The sequence below is a fragment of the Urocampus carinirostris genome, chromosome 13 (genome assembly GCF_059441175.1).
Source record: "Urocampus carinirostris isolate Australia breed hairy pipefish chromosome 13, RoL_Ucar_1.0, whole genome shotgun sequence".
Classification (NCBI taxonomy): domain Eukaryota; kingdom Metazoa; phylum Chordata; class Actinopteri; order Syngnathiformes; family Syngnathidae; genus Urocampus; species Urocampus carinirostris.
Genome location: NC_142361.1, coordinates 36,072,798 through 36,088,228, shown reverse-complemented (window position 1 = coordinate 36,088,228; position 15,431 = coordinate 36,072,798). Strand labels below are relative to the sequence as shown.

Below are 15,431 nucleotides of genomic sequence, written 5' to 3'. Positions count from 1 at the left end.
CTGCCCTGACATCTTAAACCTCTGGGAAGAGGAACACCCATATTCCCCCGCTTTGACATAATACGTGCAACTGCTGTCCCTCGGGAGATTTGTTTGTCTCTTTCTCAGAAATCAAGCGTGAGGAAAAACAACATGTTTGTTTTTAACCCATCTGCCCATCACTGGTAACCTGCATGTTCTTTAAATAGACAACATATTGTAAGATTGTATAATTTCAGTGTTATCACTTCGTTTTGAGGTAAATCTGCTGCGAAAAAAGTGGTTTTGTGCTGTCCCTAAATATCTTTGTCTCTTATAATTTTCAACTCTAGTCAAGTCATGTTTATTTGTAAAGCCCTTAATCACAAAGAGTCTCAAAGGGCTGCACAGATCAAAGACTATTGCAAACTACAAACTATTATGACACCATCCCCTGATCTAAAACCTACATGAGGGCAAATAATACACAGATATTGTCAACATAAATTATAGGTCATTCATATGCTATAGAATAGAAATGTGTTTTAAGGCTAGATTTAAACAGTTCCAGTGAGGTTGCAGATCGAATCTCAGGAGGAAGAGCATTTCACAGCACCGGGGCCCGAATGGAGAACGCTCTCGAACCTGCGGATCTCTTCTTGGCTCTTGGGATCACAAGTAGACCAGCATTTTCAGAGCGAATGCTCCCGACCGGAACATAGGGGGAAATTAAATCTGAAAGATATGAGGGAGCAAGTCCCTGCATGATTTTCTATACTACTATTTTCATCTGTTAAATTGTTTGCCCCGTGACCCTATTGGCGCTAAGCTGCGCAGATAATGGATGGATAAATCAGTTGCAGGTTTGTTCTTTTTGTCCTGAAAAAACATTCAAATATTTTGGTTGTGGAATTCAAAACATTTGCATAAACATCTAAAATATCTTTAAAGTATATAATACACGGAGAGACTATTTTAATCTATTTGTCCATATTCATCCAATCTATTTGCTCTTGATAGATTTATCAGTTGCCGGTTTAATTTTTCATTTCAGGTACAATGTTATAATCAAGTGTAAGCCCCAAAGTGTCAAATTTGACCACTAGATGGCACTGTGTTGTCTGGTGAGCGGCAATGATACGTGGCATAGTGTGGCAGCAGGATGCCGGACAAACATGGCGCTGACTTAAGTGGGGATTCCACAGTGTGCAAGAAATAGTTTATAGACTAATGATATTTTTTATAAAAAGTAATATTGGTATGATAGTTCATGTGTGGCACGGCAGATGAGTTTTTAGTCCGTCCGCAGCACAGTTTTGAGGTCAAATCCAGCTACCAGCCTTCCTGTGCAGAGTTTGCATGGTCGTGCTTGCGTGGGTTTCCCCTAAGCACTGCCGTTCCCTCCCACATTCCAAAAACATGTATATCAGGTAATTCCAAATTGTCCCTAGGTATGAGTGAGCGTAAAACTTGTTCTCTGTCTCTGTGTGCCCTGTGACTTGCTAGCAACCAATTCAGGGTGTCCCCTTCCCACAGCCCGTAGATACCTAGGATGGGCTCCACAATCTCTGTGACCCTACTGAGGATAAACAGTGCGGATAAAGAATGGATGGATAGTAGTTCAAGTGTATTTGCCTAATATTTAAATTAACCTTTTTTTACTGGATCAAAGTTTCTTGTAGCACTAGGATGTACTAAATATTACACACAAAAATAAGGTTTTACTCAAAATGATGAGAGTAAGAAAACACTTTTGATAATACCCCCCCCCCCACAATTTTTTTTTTTTTTTAAATGGTTCCTTACACATATGAAAAATTGAAACACAATAAAGTATTTTGATATCTATTGCAGAATTTTTCAACTGGTGCGCCGTGAGACCTTGTCTAGTGTGCCGCAGGAATTTGTTAATTACTTTATATATATATATATATATATATATATATATATATATATATATATATATATATATATACTTACTATAGGCACATGAAAGCATACCGGGAATTAATACAGTTGTTTAAAAATGCACTGGAAAAGTACCTCCATCCATTTCCTACACCGCTTATCTTCAGTAGGGTTGTGGGGGTGCTGGAGCCCATCCCAGCTATCCTCGGGCAGTGGGCAGGGGACACCTTGAACTAGCCTCCAGCACACAGAGACGGCCAACTCACTTACTCATTTTCACCTAGGGACAATTGGGACTGGCCAATTAAACTGACATGCCTGTTTTTGGAATGTGGGAGGAAACTGGAGTGCCTGGATGAAACTCACGCAAGCACGGGGAGAACATGCAAACTCCACACGGGGAGGCTGTGGTAGCTGCGATTGAACCCTGGACATCCACCCTGGGGGACTGTGCGCTAACCACCCAGCCGCCGTGCCCCTCACAAAGGAAAAGTAATTATATAAATTTTAAAACATAAAAGTTCTGCACAAAATTCTGCTGGTTCTATTTATTTTTTTTTCTTAAAAAAAAAAAAAAAAAAAAAAAAATTTAAGAACCGGTCGGTGTGCACCTCAACCGTCCTTAGGAAGCACTGTTGTGAAATAATTGCTCAACTATCAGACAATTTTTGTTATTTTTCTAAAAAAAAAATGGATGAAATGAAATAAGACAGAAAAAAACAGTAAAACTTTTAAAGTAACAGCAACATTATTAACCAAAATGAATAGCCTGTAGTACCTCCAGAGCCAAGGTGACCAAAATTTTAAGACATTTTTTTCACAGTTAATTAGAGCAACATGCTAATTTAATCTTAAAAAAAACTGAAACTGGTGCCAGGAATTACCGAAATTTCTAAACACTTTCGATGGACAATGTGCCTCGAGATTTTTAATGCGAAAAAAGTGTGTCCTGGCTCAAAAAAGGTTTAGAAACACTGATCTGTTGGATATGTACTGAATACAAGATATTTTTAATGTAATTTAATTTCCCCCTGTGTTCCGGGCCCGGAGACCTCGCTCAGAAAATGCTGGTCTACCAGTGATCCGAAGAGCCAAAAAGAGATCCGCAGGTTCGAGAATTTTTCCCCCTGAGATTGGATCTGCAACCTCGGTGGAACTGTTTAATCTAGGCTTAAAACATACTTCTATTCTCGATCTTATGAATTACCTATACTTGCTGTTGATGATATATGTTTATTAATAAAGGCGGTAGAGTGCTCGTCTTGGGATCAAAGGATCCCAGTTCGAATCCCGGCTCGTCCGTGTTACATGTCGAAGTGTCCTTGGGTAAGACACTGAACCCCTAATACCCCCCAATAAGCAGGTTAGCGTCTTACATGGCTGCAATACAAGGCCGCTATTGGGAAATGTGGAGCACATTGTAAAGCGCTTTGGGAAGTCATTGACTTGAAAAGCGCTATATAAATGCAGATCATTTCATTTCATTTCATTGCAGCCAGGTGGAAAGGGGATTGCCTCATGTGAGGTCCCTTCTCTAGGTTTCTTCACTTTCCTCATGTTGAGGTTTTTAAGTTTTTCCTTGCCCTCATGTAGGTTTTAGATCAGGGGATGGTGTCATAATAGTCTGTAGTTTGTAATAAGCTGTGGTCTGTGCAGCCCTTGGAGACTCTTTGTAATTAGGGGATACACGTAAACATGACTTGACTATTTTGATCTGTAATTCCACCGTTGACCACTAGTCGACAGCATTCATTAGTTAGAGACAATCTTTAAAAAGGAAAAAAGGAAGATTATTTCGATCTGGTTGAATATTAATACTTACATTCTTTACCTGACAACAAAAACATTTTGATGAGTCACATTGGGATAAATGTCACTCAAGAAAATAATTATTTCTTGGTTGGCAAGGTATCGGATGACTTCTTGATATTTTATCACCAGCTGTTTTGGCTTGCCCTGTAAATGATAAATGACCAGGGAAATTGAAGTAAATGGTTATAGAATACTGTATATATGAGAATAAAAGCTTCATTGGTCAACCTAACTCTGTTCCTGTCCTTTTTCAATATATTAAATGGGTATTAATATCCTAATTATTGACTTGTATGTATTTAGGTTGGTTCTAAATGTTATTGCACTATTGACAAGTCTCCAAGAACTGCTTTCTACATATTTTAGCTTTTATCCTGATATTCTTTTCAGCTTATTTTTCTCTTTTAAGGTTTGATTTAATGTTCATTACGTTGTTATCCATGACAAGAAAGACAATTATAAAATGTTATGACATGAAAGTGCTTCAAGACCTTAAAAAGGTGGCTTGTGCTAATAATAACCTGGGACTTAATGATTTGAATTTTGTTTAGACAAGATGTGATTGCAACAAATATAATACGATTTGTAATGTTTAACAATAAACCCCGGTCCTCCCTCTCTGAATGTATTTGCTATAAATAAAAATATAGCAAAGCAATTTGTGGTAAATCTTAATGAAATCAATCAGGAGTCTATGCTGTGAAGAATATCTGCCAGGTAAACGCGAACTGAAACTTAAAAGACAAGTGACTCATATGCGTCAAATGTGATTCACAACAGCTATGACAAACTTTCTGAACGTGGGTTTCAGTCTTAAAGCGCTCTGGCTCAACCTGCTAGCAATCCATAATGTCGTTACATAAAGGTTTTGGATTTTAAAGGCTTTTAAAAAACGTGCAAATTCTAAGGATCCTTTAGCAGTAACGTTGACCAAAAATGAGACACATGAATAATAATAATAATAATAATAATTTCCTTGTATTGTCATTCTGTGTAACAATGTACACAGAACGAAATGTCGATTGCATCTGACCCGATGCAGCCGCAGCCAAGAGAGGGCGCCGCCGACCACTTTTTAAGTCTTAGGAATGACTCGGCCGGGGCGCGAACCCGAACCTCCCAGTCTCAAAGCGGGCGCCTTACCATCTAGGCTACTGAGATCTGAATGTAATTTTTCTATACAGAGGTAACATGTTTGCCTGCTCGACGTTTTACATTCTTGAAGAAATGTTGTTTATGGTTATTTTTCGTTATACAATACTGTATATCGACACCAAAGGGGATAGCAACCTCTTAGGTGTCACAAACAATTTAAAGGGACAGTGTGTATTATTAAAAAGTAAAACAATATTGATTTGAATAATAAGTAAAAATAGATGAACTCTTTTAAAAAAATACTTGTAGGTCAAGAAATGATCATTTATTTGACATGAAAAGAGGCTCACCTAAAACGAGTTTACATAATTTTGGACCATCTTGCTGCCACCTTTTTCTTTTTTCCTTGATTGTTTTATTTTTCCTTTCTATTTCTCCCCTTTTCTTCCTTTGTTCCCTTCATTTCTTTCTTTTGTTGTATCTTTTTCCCCCTGCCTCTTTTACATTCTTTTTTTCTTTACACTTCTTTCTTTTTTTCTCCCTATTTTTTCAATTTTTGTCCTTTTTCTTTTATTTGTTCCCTTTTTCCTTATCCCCTTTTCCTTTTTTTCATTATTCTTTCACATTTTCCCTTGTCTTATTTCTCATTTTTTTCATTATTTTCTTTCATGTTTGCCTTTCTTTGAAAAATGATGGGGAAAAATAAGAAAAATTCATACCTGTCAAGGCCAGCCAATTCCTGCTCTGATAGGAATTCCCTTAATTGATATAAAACATACAAACACAACACGGCACCTATTCACTCATAGAAAGACAGAGTATGTGAAATAAAAACAAAAACAATTTGTGTTTCCGACCTTTATTAATTTATCGAATAAAGAACACAAACAACTCTTTCTTAGTTCTTTTCCCATTTGTAGTAAATTTATTGTCACACATAATTGTATATTTGAAAATCCAGCACAAAAATTGTACATAATTTGAAATGATTAAAAAAAAACATGTGAAATGCGGTGAAAACATATGTTGACTGGTATGAAAATGGTTTGGTCGCTTTGAGTCTGTATTTTGTATTCTTTTAGCACTCATTTTCGGTTGCACTTCACAATAAAAAGAGTGGTTAAATATTGCACACTGTCCCTTGAGGACATGTTTAGTATTTATTATTAAGCTCTCCAGTCTCCCAAAGTCTAAGAGTCAAGAGCCTTCAGCTGGTACAAAATGCTGGAGCGAGGCTTTTAACTAAGACAAGAAAGATTGATCACATTACCCCAATTTTAGCTGAACTGCATTAGCTCTCTGTTAGCTTAAGATTTGATTTTAAGATTCTGTTGGTAGTATACAAAATCATGCATGGACTTGCTCCCTCATATCTTTCAGATTGAATTTCCCCCTGTGTTCTGGTCTGGAGCCTTCGCTCTCAAAACGCTGGTCTACTCGTAATCCCAAGAGCCAAGAAGATATCCGAAGATTTGAGCGCGTTCTCCATTCGGGCCCCGGTGCTGTGGAATGGCCTTCCCCCTGAGATTCGATCAGCAACCTCAGTGGAACTGTTAAATCTAGGCTTAAAACACTTATATTCTATAGCTTATGAATGACCTATATTTCACGTTGACAAAATCTATGTTTTGTTTATTAATGCTACATCCATTGCAGCCAGGTCATCCTGGAGGGGGATTAATTCATGTGCGGTCCCTTCTCAAGGTTTCTTCATTTACCTCATGCTGAGGTTTTTGAGTTTTTTTCATGCTCTCATGTCGGTTTTAGATCAGACTACCTGTGATTAAGAGCCATGCAAATAAACATGACTTTGACTCAATTTGTATGTTTCCAACAATACTTGCTTTGTTTACTTCATGGGACAAGCCGAAAGTACAGAGATACTTTCAAATACAAAACCCATGCGTCACATTTCCAAATATGGTCAAAGCGGAAAAGGTGCGCTTGAATTTCCTCAAACTCCGCCTCCTCCCACGCCCATGCAAATTAACATGACGTGTTGAGACTACCTGCATTATAAATTGTAGTCATGCACGCTTGGTTTTTCACTTTATAAGCAAACCAAAACTCACCTGAGGTTTAAACAGAATAAGACACACCTTCTTGTTGGAGTGAGGCTTATTTTGCGCGCTCCCGTGTGTCCAAACAGGTTTGACGAGGACACACCTGTGGAAAGAACAGGAAGCTCAGCGTCTTTTTCGACTCCATTTTTTGGGCCTCTGAGGAAGACGGACGCATCGAAAACTAGCGAAAGAGGACTTATATATTTTTTCGATTTTAATCCAACTATGAATATGTGGATTGCTCTTCTGCTTGCCACTCTTGCGGCGGGAGCCTCAGCTCAAAGCTGTAAGTAATGAAAACGTCTTGCAAATAATGAATATTGTTTGAAATTGCTTTAACGTTTAAAAAACTCTAATATTCGACGTTTGAACGCGTTAAAGAACTCGCCGAGTTATTTTAAGAAATGGAAAATCACAACTTAAGCTGGGAGGACTTAAAAAGTTAGTTTGATAAATTTGATTTCTTGAAGTCTTATTTAAATGAAACTTGCGGATGTGAAGTACGTTCAGTTTCTTTACTGGGTGCTCAAAGCGGCGAATAATTAGTCAATAGTGTTTTAAACTAATTCCAACTCTCAAATAAAGACATATTCGACGTTTTTAACGCAGTTCGTCGTAAATAACTTACCCATCTGATTTAACTAACTTAAATGACGATTCGAGCTAGTAGCACTTTAAGTGTTTGTTTGATAATTATCATTTTTGGAAGTTTTTGTTAAACTCCGAACGCGGATAAGAGCAGCGTTCAGTATTGTTGATGGGTGGGGGTTGGGAACCTGCTTAGCCCCGCTCCCCAGGGACTTCTCTGTTTTGAGAAACCAACGCCCATGCCTTGATTAGCTTGTGCCACTCAGTTTTGTTGGCTTCGTTGCTCATTACACAATAAATATGATTTTGTATTTAGCCTTTAGATTTTCACGTTAATGTTTTTTTAAATTTAGAGATTGTCTATATTTTCAATATTTGGAAAGTGTTTCATCATAATTCGTCTACCCATTATAATTTCTTCAACCTTCGTGTTATTTATTATAAAATAATTATTATTATTCAAAATACCATCGTTGCACCTTTTTATACAGTTTCTATGGAAGTTTCTTTAAAAGTTAAATATTTTCTCTGTGTTAACAATGTCTGACTGATTTTGGTGAGCCCCTGTTATTTTTTGTTTTTCTAATGTGCCTATCTGCTTTTCATAGTCTTAGCCAAGCGGTTTGGGGCTGAAATCATTATGTATGAGGAATTGAAGTTGGGGAGTCCTAAAAAGTGACGTCATGCTAGTTTCCAGGTTTTTCACTTGGTGTAAAATGAAAAAGACCAAAGTAGGAAGAGTCCTGCTTCTAGTAGAGTATAAACCCCGAGGAATAAGTTTATTCGAGTATGTCCATGAAATGCGTGCACTTGCACGAGCATCATGATCAAGCTGACTGAGGCTGCAGTGATAACCTAAGCCAGGAGATGGCGGTAGCGGTGGGAAAAAAGTTCAACACTCTGTAAAGTTTAAGTTAAATAATTTAGGGGATTTTGACAGGTTTTAACAAGGCAGTGTTGGCCTGAGGGTTAAACATGCTAATTGCTATATATTTTTCCATATAATTCCCAACTGGAATCGCATATAACCAAGGTAATTCTGCTTTTTTTCCCCCCTCCCTAGGCTCATGTAGCACTATGAAGTGGGCCACCTGCGATGGGAATCCTTGTCAGTGTTACATCTTGGTTGGTGAGCAGATGAAACAGAAGCTCGACTGCAACGATTGTAAGCAGAGACTCTTAATTTACTTCCCACCTGAAAGTAGTCAATGTAACACAAATTGTTTTCAATGTAGTGATCCCCAAGTGCTTCCTGATGAAGGCTGAAATGTACAGAGCCAAAAAAGGCCTGGACACTCGTACCATCGGAGGAAAGCCTGTGGAGACAGCGTTCGTGGATAACGACGGAATCTACGACCCAGAATGCGAGAACGACGGAAAATTCAAGGCCAAGCAGTGTAACAACACGGAGGAATGCTGGTGCGTTAACAGCGCGGGGGTTCGCCGAACAGACAAGGGAGACAAGAACCTCAAGTGTGAGAAGCTTGTGGAGACCTAGTAAGTTATTTGACCATATTTGTATTAATGAACCTGATATTTGTTTGGAAGTTCCTAAAATGTTACTGTCTTATAGCTGGGTCCGTCTTCAGCTGAAGCACAAACCAGTGAACACTCCTGTGGATGCTAATAAACTGAAAGTGTAAGTACATGCTGTGTGGAGACCAGATGTAAGACCGGGCCTAAAAATTATGAAATTACCTTGATTTGCAGATCCCAATGCAATCCTGGAATTTCATATATTTTAAGGATTCATGAGAAGGAGAGGATAACAAATTAAAGCCTGTCTTTTTGTAACTTAATCTAAGTCATGAAAGATGATATAAACATATACATCTTGTATCTCTGTCTGCAGAGGACACATTAACCAACAATTAATCCATCATTGACAGATATTTTTTTGAGTTTACAGTAAAATTCATGGAGGTCCATCATTTTGACTTGTTGAAAACTGGGCTGTACCGCAGCAGCAGTATGTCCTCAAACGTTTCTACATTGAGTATGTTAACAGAGCCCAACTGAGTTTATGTAGCCTTTTATATTATTTTTCCCGACTGTGCCTATCTGCTTCTAGCAGAGCTGTCAGGAACTCTCATCACATTAAGTACAGAATCAGGGCAGAAAGCGATTTCATGCTTGTGCTTTGCGGTTGTCTGTTAGTGTAGCATGAAAATGGTGAAAGTAAGAAAAGGACTGTTCCCAAATAGTTAAAATGGCAACCCAAACCCCCCAAAAGAGGGGTTTATTAGAGCATTTCCCTGGAACGCACTTACTTGCACATGCCACATAAGCAGCTTGATAGAAGCTGCAATGATTACACAACCCAGGAGATGGCGGGAGTGAGTTAAAAAGTTTCATATTTAGTTACACACTGTTAGAATCTAGTGTGGCACTTTGAGAGACAGTGGCATAGATGGGTGGATGATTTTAAAAAAGGGTATTTCAGGTCTGGCTTAAGATCTTACCTCTGGTTGTGACTTTTGATAAGCTCTCACTGGTTTGCCGATGTAAATCATTTCTGTGTTTTCCCCCTCTTTCAGGTCGCTTGCTGATGCTATTCACAAGCGTTATGATAACTTTAACAAGGACATGGTCAAAGAAATTGAAGTAAGTGAATTTGTTGGCAGTTCAGGTGAATACATTGACACTTGATTTAAGATTATTTTTTTGTAGTATGACCCGGATGCCCGCTTGATTGTTGTGGATGTGAAAAAGCCCATGGGAGAGCGCAAGAGTGATCTGACCAAATTGGCCTACTACATGGAGAAAGATGTACTTCAATTTACACAATTGTAAATTGTTTTTGTGACATACCAATGACCCTATCTTGTTCGTTCAGGTGAAAGTCCTCCCACTCTTCAAGGACCAGGAAAAATTTGAGCCCGTGGTGGGTTCCCAGAGACTGCAGATGGAGGACATTGTGGTGTACTACGTGGATGAGGAGGCCCCAACGTTTACCATGAAGAATCTCACTGGTGGAATCATCGCCGTTATCGTGGTGGTCGTGCTGGCTGTGGTGGCCGGCCTGTTGCTCCTGGTGAGTTGTTGTGGGGGCGGGGGAATAGTACAAACATTGTTTTTAACATTTTATTTTCTGTTGTTTAGTTCTTCCTCAGGCGGCGTAATAACCAAAAGTACAACAAAGCTCAGGTGAGTTCCCCTAAACACTTCAGTGATGTTCCTATTTCAAATTCTTCATTTTTTTTCATGCGGTATTGACTTTGTTTGTATTTTTCAGCAAAGAGAGCTGGATCCCATGTAAATCATCTATTGCCGCAGGACGCCAGAGTTGCTGTTTGATGTGCCTACTTGCAATTTGCCATAAGAATTTTTTTTTTTTTAAACGGAACAATCGACATGCTCAGTTATTCGGTATTCAGCCTTTTATTTATGTTGTGAAGTTTGATATTGTCCCCCCTTTTTTATCCCGCGCTTCAAATTTGTCAAAGTGGATGTGGCTTTTAAATTTTACACACAACAGTTGAAATTCTGTTAGATTGTACAGTTTCTTACAAGTTTTTTTTTTTCTCGATGGATTTTTAATAAAATGTTTGAAAGACTGTTGAAGTTTATTGGCGTAGTTGGATTTGTTTTCTTAGACTGATACATATGTTGTAATCGTCTCCCCTTACTGAAAACATTAGTATGAAAAATACTTTTTAACAAAATACTTGTAAAAAAATATAATATATATACTGCATTCATTTAATTACAACATACAACTCTTTAAAGAGACAGTGTATATTATTTAGCAGTTCTTGTCTGCATAAATATAATTTAGGAAAATTCTTTAAAAATAACCCAACATACATGTACAAATGTATTTAGAAAAATTTAATTTTAGCTAGAGAAATTTAAGTCCTACAACCCTCCAAGACTGGGCAAAAAATAAGTAAAAGGGAGAGATACTGGTCACATTTCATTTCCGTAGTTTGTATTTTTCAGAATGCTTTTTAGCACTCTTTTGTTGCACTAGACAATTTCAGTGACATCTAGTGGTTAACCACTGTCCATTTAAAACAATAACCATACTGTCCAAAGAAAACTCGTTACATTCTCCAAAGGGAAACAAAAACCCTCAGAAGAAACATCATACATAATAACAATACCTCACTTTACGTATCTAGTTTGTATTCCTCCTTGTCTTGTTTAGCACTCTTTTCTAGAATTACACAACACATTAACATCTAGTGGTCAAATGATGGTCTCTTTAAGATTTCTGATTGATAAATTGCTTCTAGAAATTACTGGAATCAATGTAGTTCTCCGGTTTCCTCCCACATTCCAAAAACATGCATTTCAGGTGAATTGGCTGGTCCAAATTGTCCCTAGGTGTGAATGAGCGAGTGAGTTGTCTGTCCCCGTGTTCCCTGCGATTTGCTGGCAACCAGTTCAGGGTGTCCCCTGCCCACTGCCCGATGATTGCTGGGATGAACTCCAGCACCCCCGCGACCCTACTGATGATAAGCGGTGTAGCTAATGAGATGAGAATGTAGTCCCTTCTCAAGGTTTCTTCATTTTCCTCATGTTGAGGTTTTAGATCAGGGGATGGTGTCATAATAGTCTGCGGTTTGCAATAATCTGTGAAGCCATTTGAGACTCTTTGTGATTAAGGGTGACACAAATAAACTTGAGTGTATAGAGATACATAAAACGCTGATACATTGATACCAATACCTGGTATCTGTTTACCACGCTCTTATTTTGTACAAGGGGTAAAATCAAAATTCAATAATGGCGTACTAAAACTTCTTGATCTCGACATGCAACGTGCGTTATTTTGAAGAGACACGCCTCTTCAAAATTGATCAAACTAAATGACAACCCATCACTTTTATATAACACCTGTATGATTATCTTCATGAGTACAGTATACCATTGGGAAAGCTACACTTGCTGTTTCAAGGTGACCTTGCTTGGTTTTCCCCGACATGTTAGTTTCGGTCTCGTGTGGCGTAAACCAAAACATCACTGTACGTAAGTTGACGTCATTCTGTGCTAGATAAACGATAACCAAGACTTTCTTGGTCTGTCATAATAGCTGAGAATTCGTCGACTGTTTTGACTCCGTGCCTCCATGTTTGTTTGTCAAACCGTTCGTCGTCGTGCTAAACCTGACAGTCAGGTTCGGCACGGCTTATAAAAACATACCGCATTCACGCAACAAGTGACACAACAAGAAAACGTCTTGCCCAAGAAAGTTTTCGTCAAAAGACAAAATGTCGGAAGCGGAGAAGAAACCGCGAAACCACGAAGGGAACTTAAAAGGATTGTGAATGTCGTCATTGTCGAGCCTGTTGTAACTTGTTCTATAGCCGTCAAAACAAAATGAAAACATAAAGGGAAGTATTTTCATGAATTATTCTTTCGCATTATACATCCGGTAATATGTATTAAGCAAACGGGCCAATAATACGGTTAATTGTATTTATTAATACATTTATCCAACTACCCCCTTTTCGCCCTCCATTTTCTGGGTCACCATAGCAACCAGGAACAAACGAGTTGAGGCAGGTATCGTATATCTTCCCCCTTTCTTGTGTGAAAGGAATGAGGGCGTGTCATTTGCTGTCAGGTATCATTACGTCATTCCAATTAAACAGCGGGGGCAATTGTGAGGGGCGTGGTTTGGACCGTCGATATAAACTAAAACACACAGCTTCATTAAGCTTTATAACAGGGGTGTCAAACTCATTTTAACTCGGGGGCCACACGACGGAACAAACATTCTGTCGGGGGCCGGACTAGTCGATTAAAGAGAAAGAAAAAGAGAGATAAAAAAAAATAAGTGAAGGAGGGAGGGAAACAGAGAGAGAACGGGACAAAGAAATAAAAAGAGGGAGAGAGCGTGAGAAACAAAAGATAAAAAAGTCGTGAGAGAGGGGGGAAAAGAAAGGGAGAGGAAGAAAAAAATCCAAAGAGAAATAGAAAAACAGAAGGAGAGAAAAGAGAAAGGAAAGCGCGAAGGGTAGGAAGAAAGAAAGAGAAAAGAGAGAAAAGGATGAAAGGAAGTTAGAGCAAAAGAAGTTAAAGAGACACCGAGAGAGAAAGAGACAAAGAGCAACAAAGGAAGAGAAAAAGAGAGACACAGAGAGTGAAAGACAGAGAGTGGGAGAAAAGGGGTGGAAGAGAGAGAGAGAAATAAATACAAGTACAGTGTCTGTGTTCGAGGCACCTGGCTTTGGCAACATCAAGTTGACATATTTCAACCTGCAGCTCACTTTTCTCTTGCGCTTCTTTGAGTGTTGTCTCGCGGGCCGGATTCAATCCCTTAGCGGGCCTGATCTGGCCCGCGTGCCGCATGTTTGACACCTGTGCTTTATAGGAAGGGTCTCCAACCTGAGAGCTACTTTTTTGCTATTTATTAGTGCAAAGGGCACCCAGTTTGAGATTAAGTTACAAAAATAATAAGTTAATTATGAGAAAGAGAAAGAAAAAGAAAGAGAATAAAGAGCGAGAGAAAGACAGGGAGAGAGAAAGAGAGAGAGAGAGAGAAAGAAAATGAAAGAGAGAGCGAGAAAGAAATAGAATGAAAAATAAAGAGAGAAAGAAAGAAAGAGAAAGAAAAATGAGAAGTGGAGAAAAACAAAAGGTGAGAGTAAGAGAAAGACAGAAAGATAGAAAGAGAAAACGAAAGAAAGAAAGAGCAAAAAAGAAAGAGAAATGAGAGAAAAACATGCGACACGAGAAAGAATGAGAGAGAAAGAGAAAGAAAGAAGAGTGAGAGAAATAGAGAGAGCAAGAAAGAAAGAAAGAGAGAAAAGAAAAAGCGGGAAGGGAAAGAAAAAGGAGAAGTGGAGGAAAAAGAGAGTGAGAGTAAGAGAGAGAAAGACAGAAAGATAGAAAGAGAAAATGAGAGAGAAAGATAAAGAGCAAGGAAGAAAGAGAAAGAGAAAGAAAGAAAGAGAAAAACATGAGAGACATGAGAAAGAGAGAGAAAGATAAAGAAAGAAGAGTGAGAGAAAAAGAGAGAGCTAGGAAGAGAAAGAGAAAAAAAGAGAAAGAAAGAGAAAAGACAAAGAGAGGGAGAGAAAGAAAGACTGAAACAGAGAGAGTGAAATAAAGACTGAAAGAGAGAGAGAGAGAGAGAGAAATACTGAAAGAGAGAGAAAGAGAAAAAGAAAAAGAATCAAAGAAATAGAGAGAAATAAACAGAGAGAAAAAGAAAGAGAGAGGGATAAAGAGAGAAAGAGAAAGAAACAGAGAAAGAGAAAGACAGAGAAAAGAGAAACCCGAAAAAAGAGAAAGAGTGAGAGTAGAGAGAGAAATAGAGAAAAATGAAAATAAAAAAAGAAAGATAAAAAGGGAAATAGAGAAAGAGAGAATTAAAGTGAATAAAGATAAAGGAGAAACAAATAAAGAAAGAAGGAGGTAGAAAGGACTGAAAGAAGGAAGGAAGAAGGGAGGGAGAAAAAGAAATAGAAGAGAGATAAGTGGGAAGTAAGGTTAATTTGACTCAGTCAAACACACAAAGCAAAATCGTTTTTACTAGAAAATCAGAATGACCCAGCACTGGTGGGGTATTTTCAGAAAAGGTCCGCGGGCACATGGGTTCCCGCGGTGCTCGTTTTGGAGACCCCTGCAGAAGTTTCAAGTGTCTTCCTAACAAGAACAAATGTAGCATGTAAGTTGGAAAACCACATACTAATCATAGTGATGGGCCATCAGGGCCTGCAAAGCCTTCTTTGCTGGCCTAAAAATATCTGAACGTGATTAAATCATTCAAATTGTATCATTTTTCTTTCTTTATTGCATGTTTACCCTGGAATGCCATGTCTAATATCATTGCATACAATGTTTCACAATTTCGATATCAACGACAATAACGTCAAATCAATTCGTGGACAAAATCACCCAGTTTTTACAAGATCATTTTGGACAATATACAGTGACCCATTTCTTAGCATTTCAGACAAAATTAACTTTTAAAAAACAAATGTTTAAAACAATATGAATCTTTTTTGGTTCTCTTTACTTACTAGTGTCAGTCAAGTATTCCTGAAAAAAAGT

At 38.2% G+C, this 15,431-nt stretch overlaps 1 protein-coding gene across 1 annotated transcript; it reads left to right on the top strand.

Annotated features, from left to right (window-relative positions):
- The first annotated feature begins 6,810 nt into the window (after positions 1-6,810).
- Positions 6,811-10,981, top strand: epcam (epithelial cell adhesion molecule). The gene is made up of 9 exons (XM_088351779.1): positions 6,811-7,122; positions 8,488-8,589; positions 8,660-8,921; positions 8,998-9,063; positions 9,962-10,028; positions 10,095-10,193; positions 10,261-10,458; positions 10,527-10,571; positions 10,660-10,981. The coding sequence occupies exons 1-9, from the start codon at positions 7,062-7,064 to the stop codon at positions 10,681-10,683; spliced, it is 924 nt and encodes a 307-aa protein (XP_088207905.1). The 5' UTR covers positions 6,811-7,061; the 3' UTR covers positions 10,684-10,981.
- Positions 10,982-15,431: the final 4,450 nt, after the last annotated feature.

Bases quoted from the DNA above. Each gene is read 5' to 3' on its own strand.
- epcam (XM_088351779.1), top strand. From the start codon at position 7,062: ATGAATATGTGGATTGCTCTTCTGCTTGCCACTCTTGCGGCGGGAGCC. The intron at 8,590-8,659 runs GTAAGCAGAGAC...TTTTCAATGTAG, and splicing joins GAAGCTCGACTGCAACGATT to TGATCCCCAAGTGCTTCCTG. The intron at 10,194-10,260 runs GTACTTCAATTT...TTGTTCGTTCAG, and splicing joins CCTACTACATGGAGAAAGAT to GTGAAAGTCCTCCCACTCTT.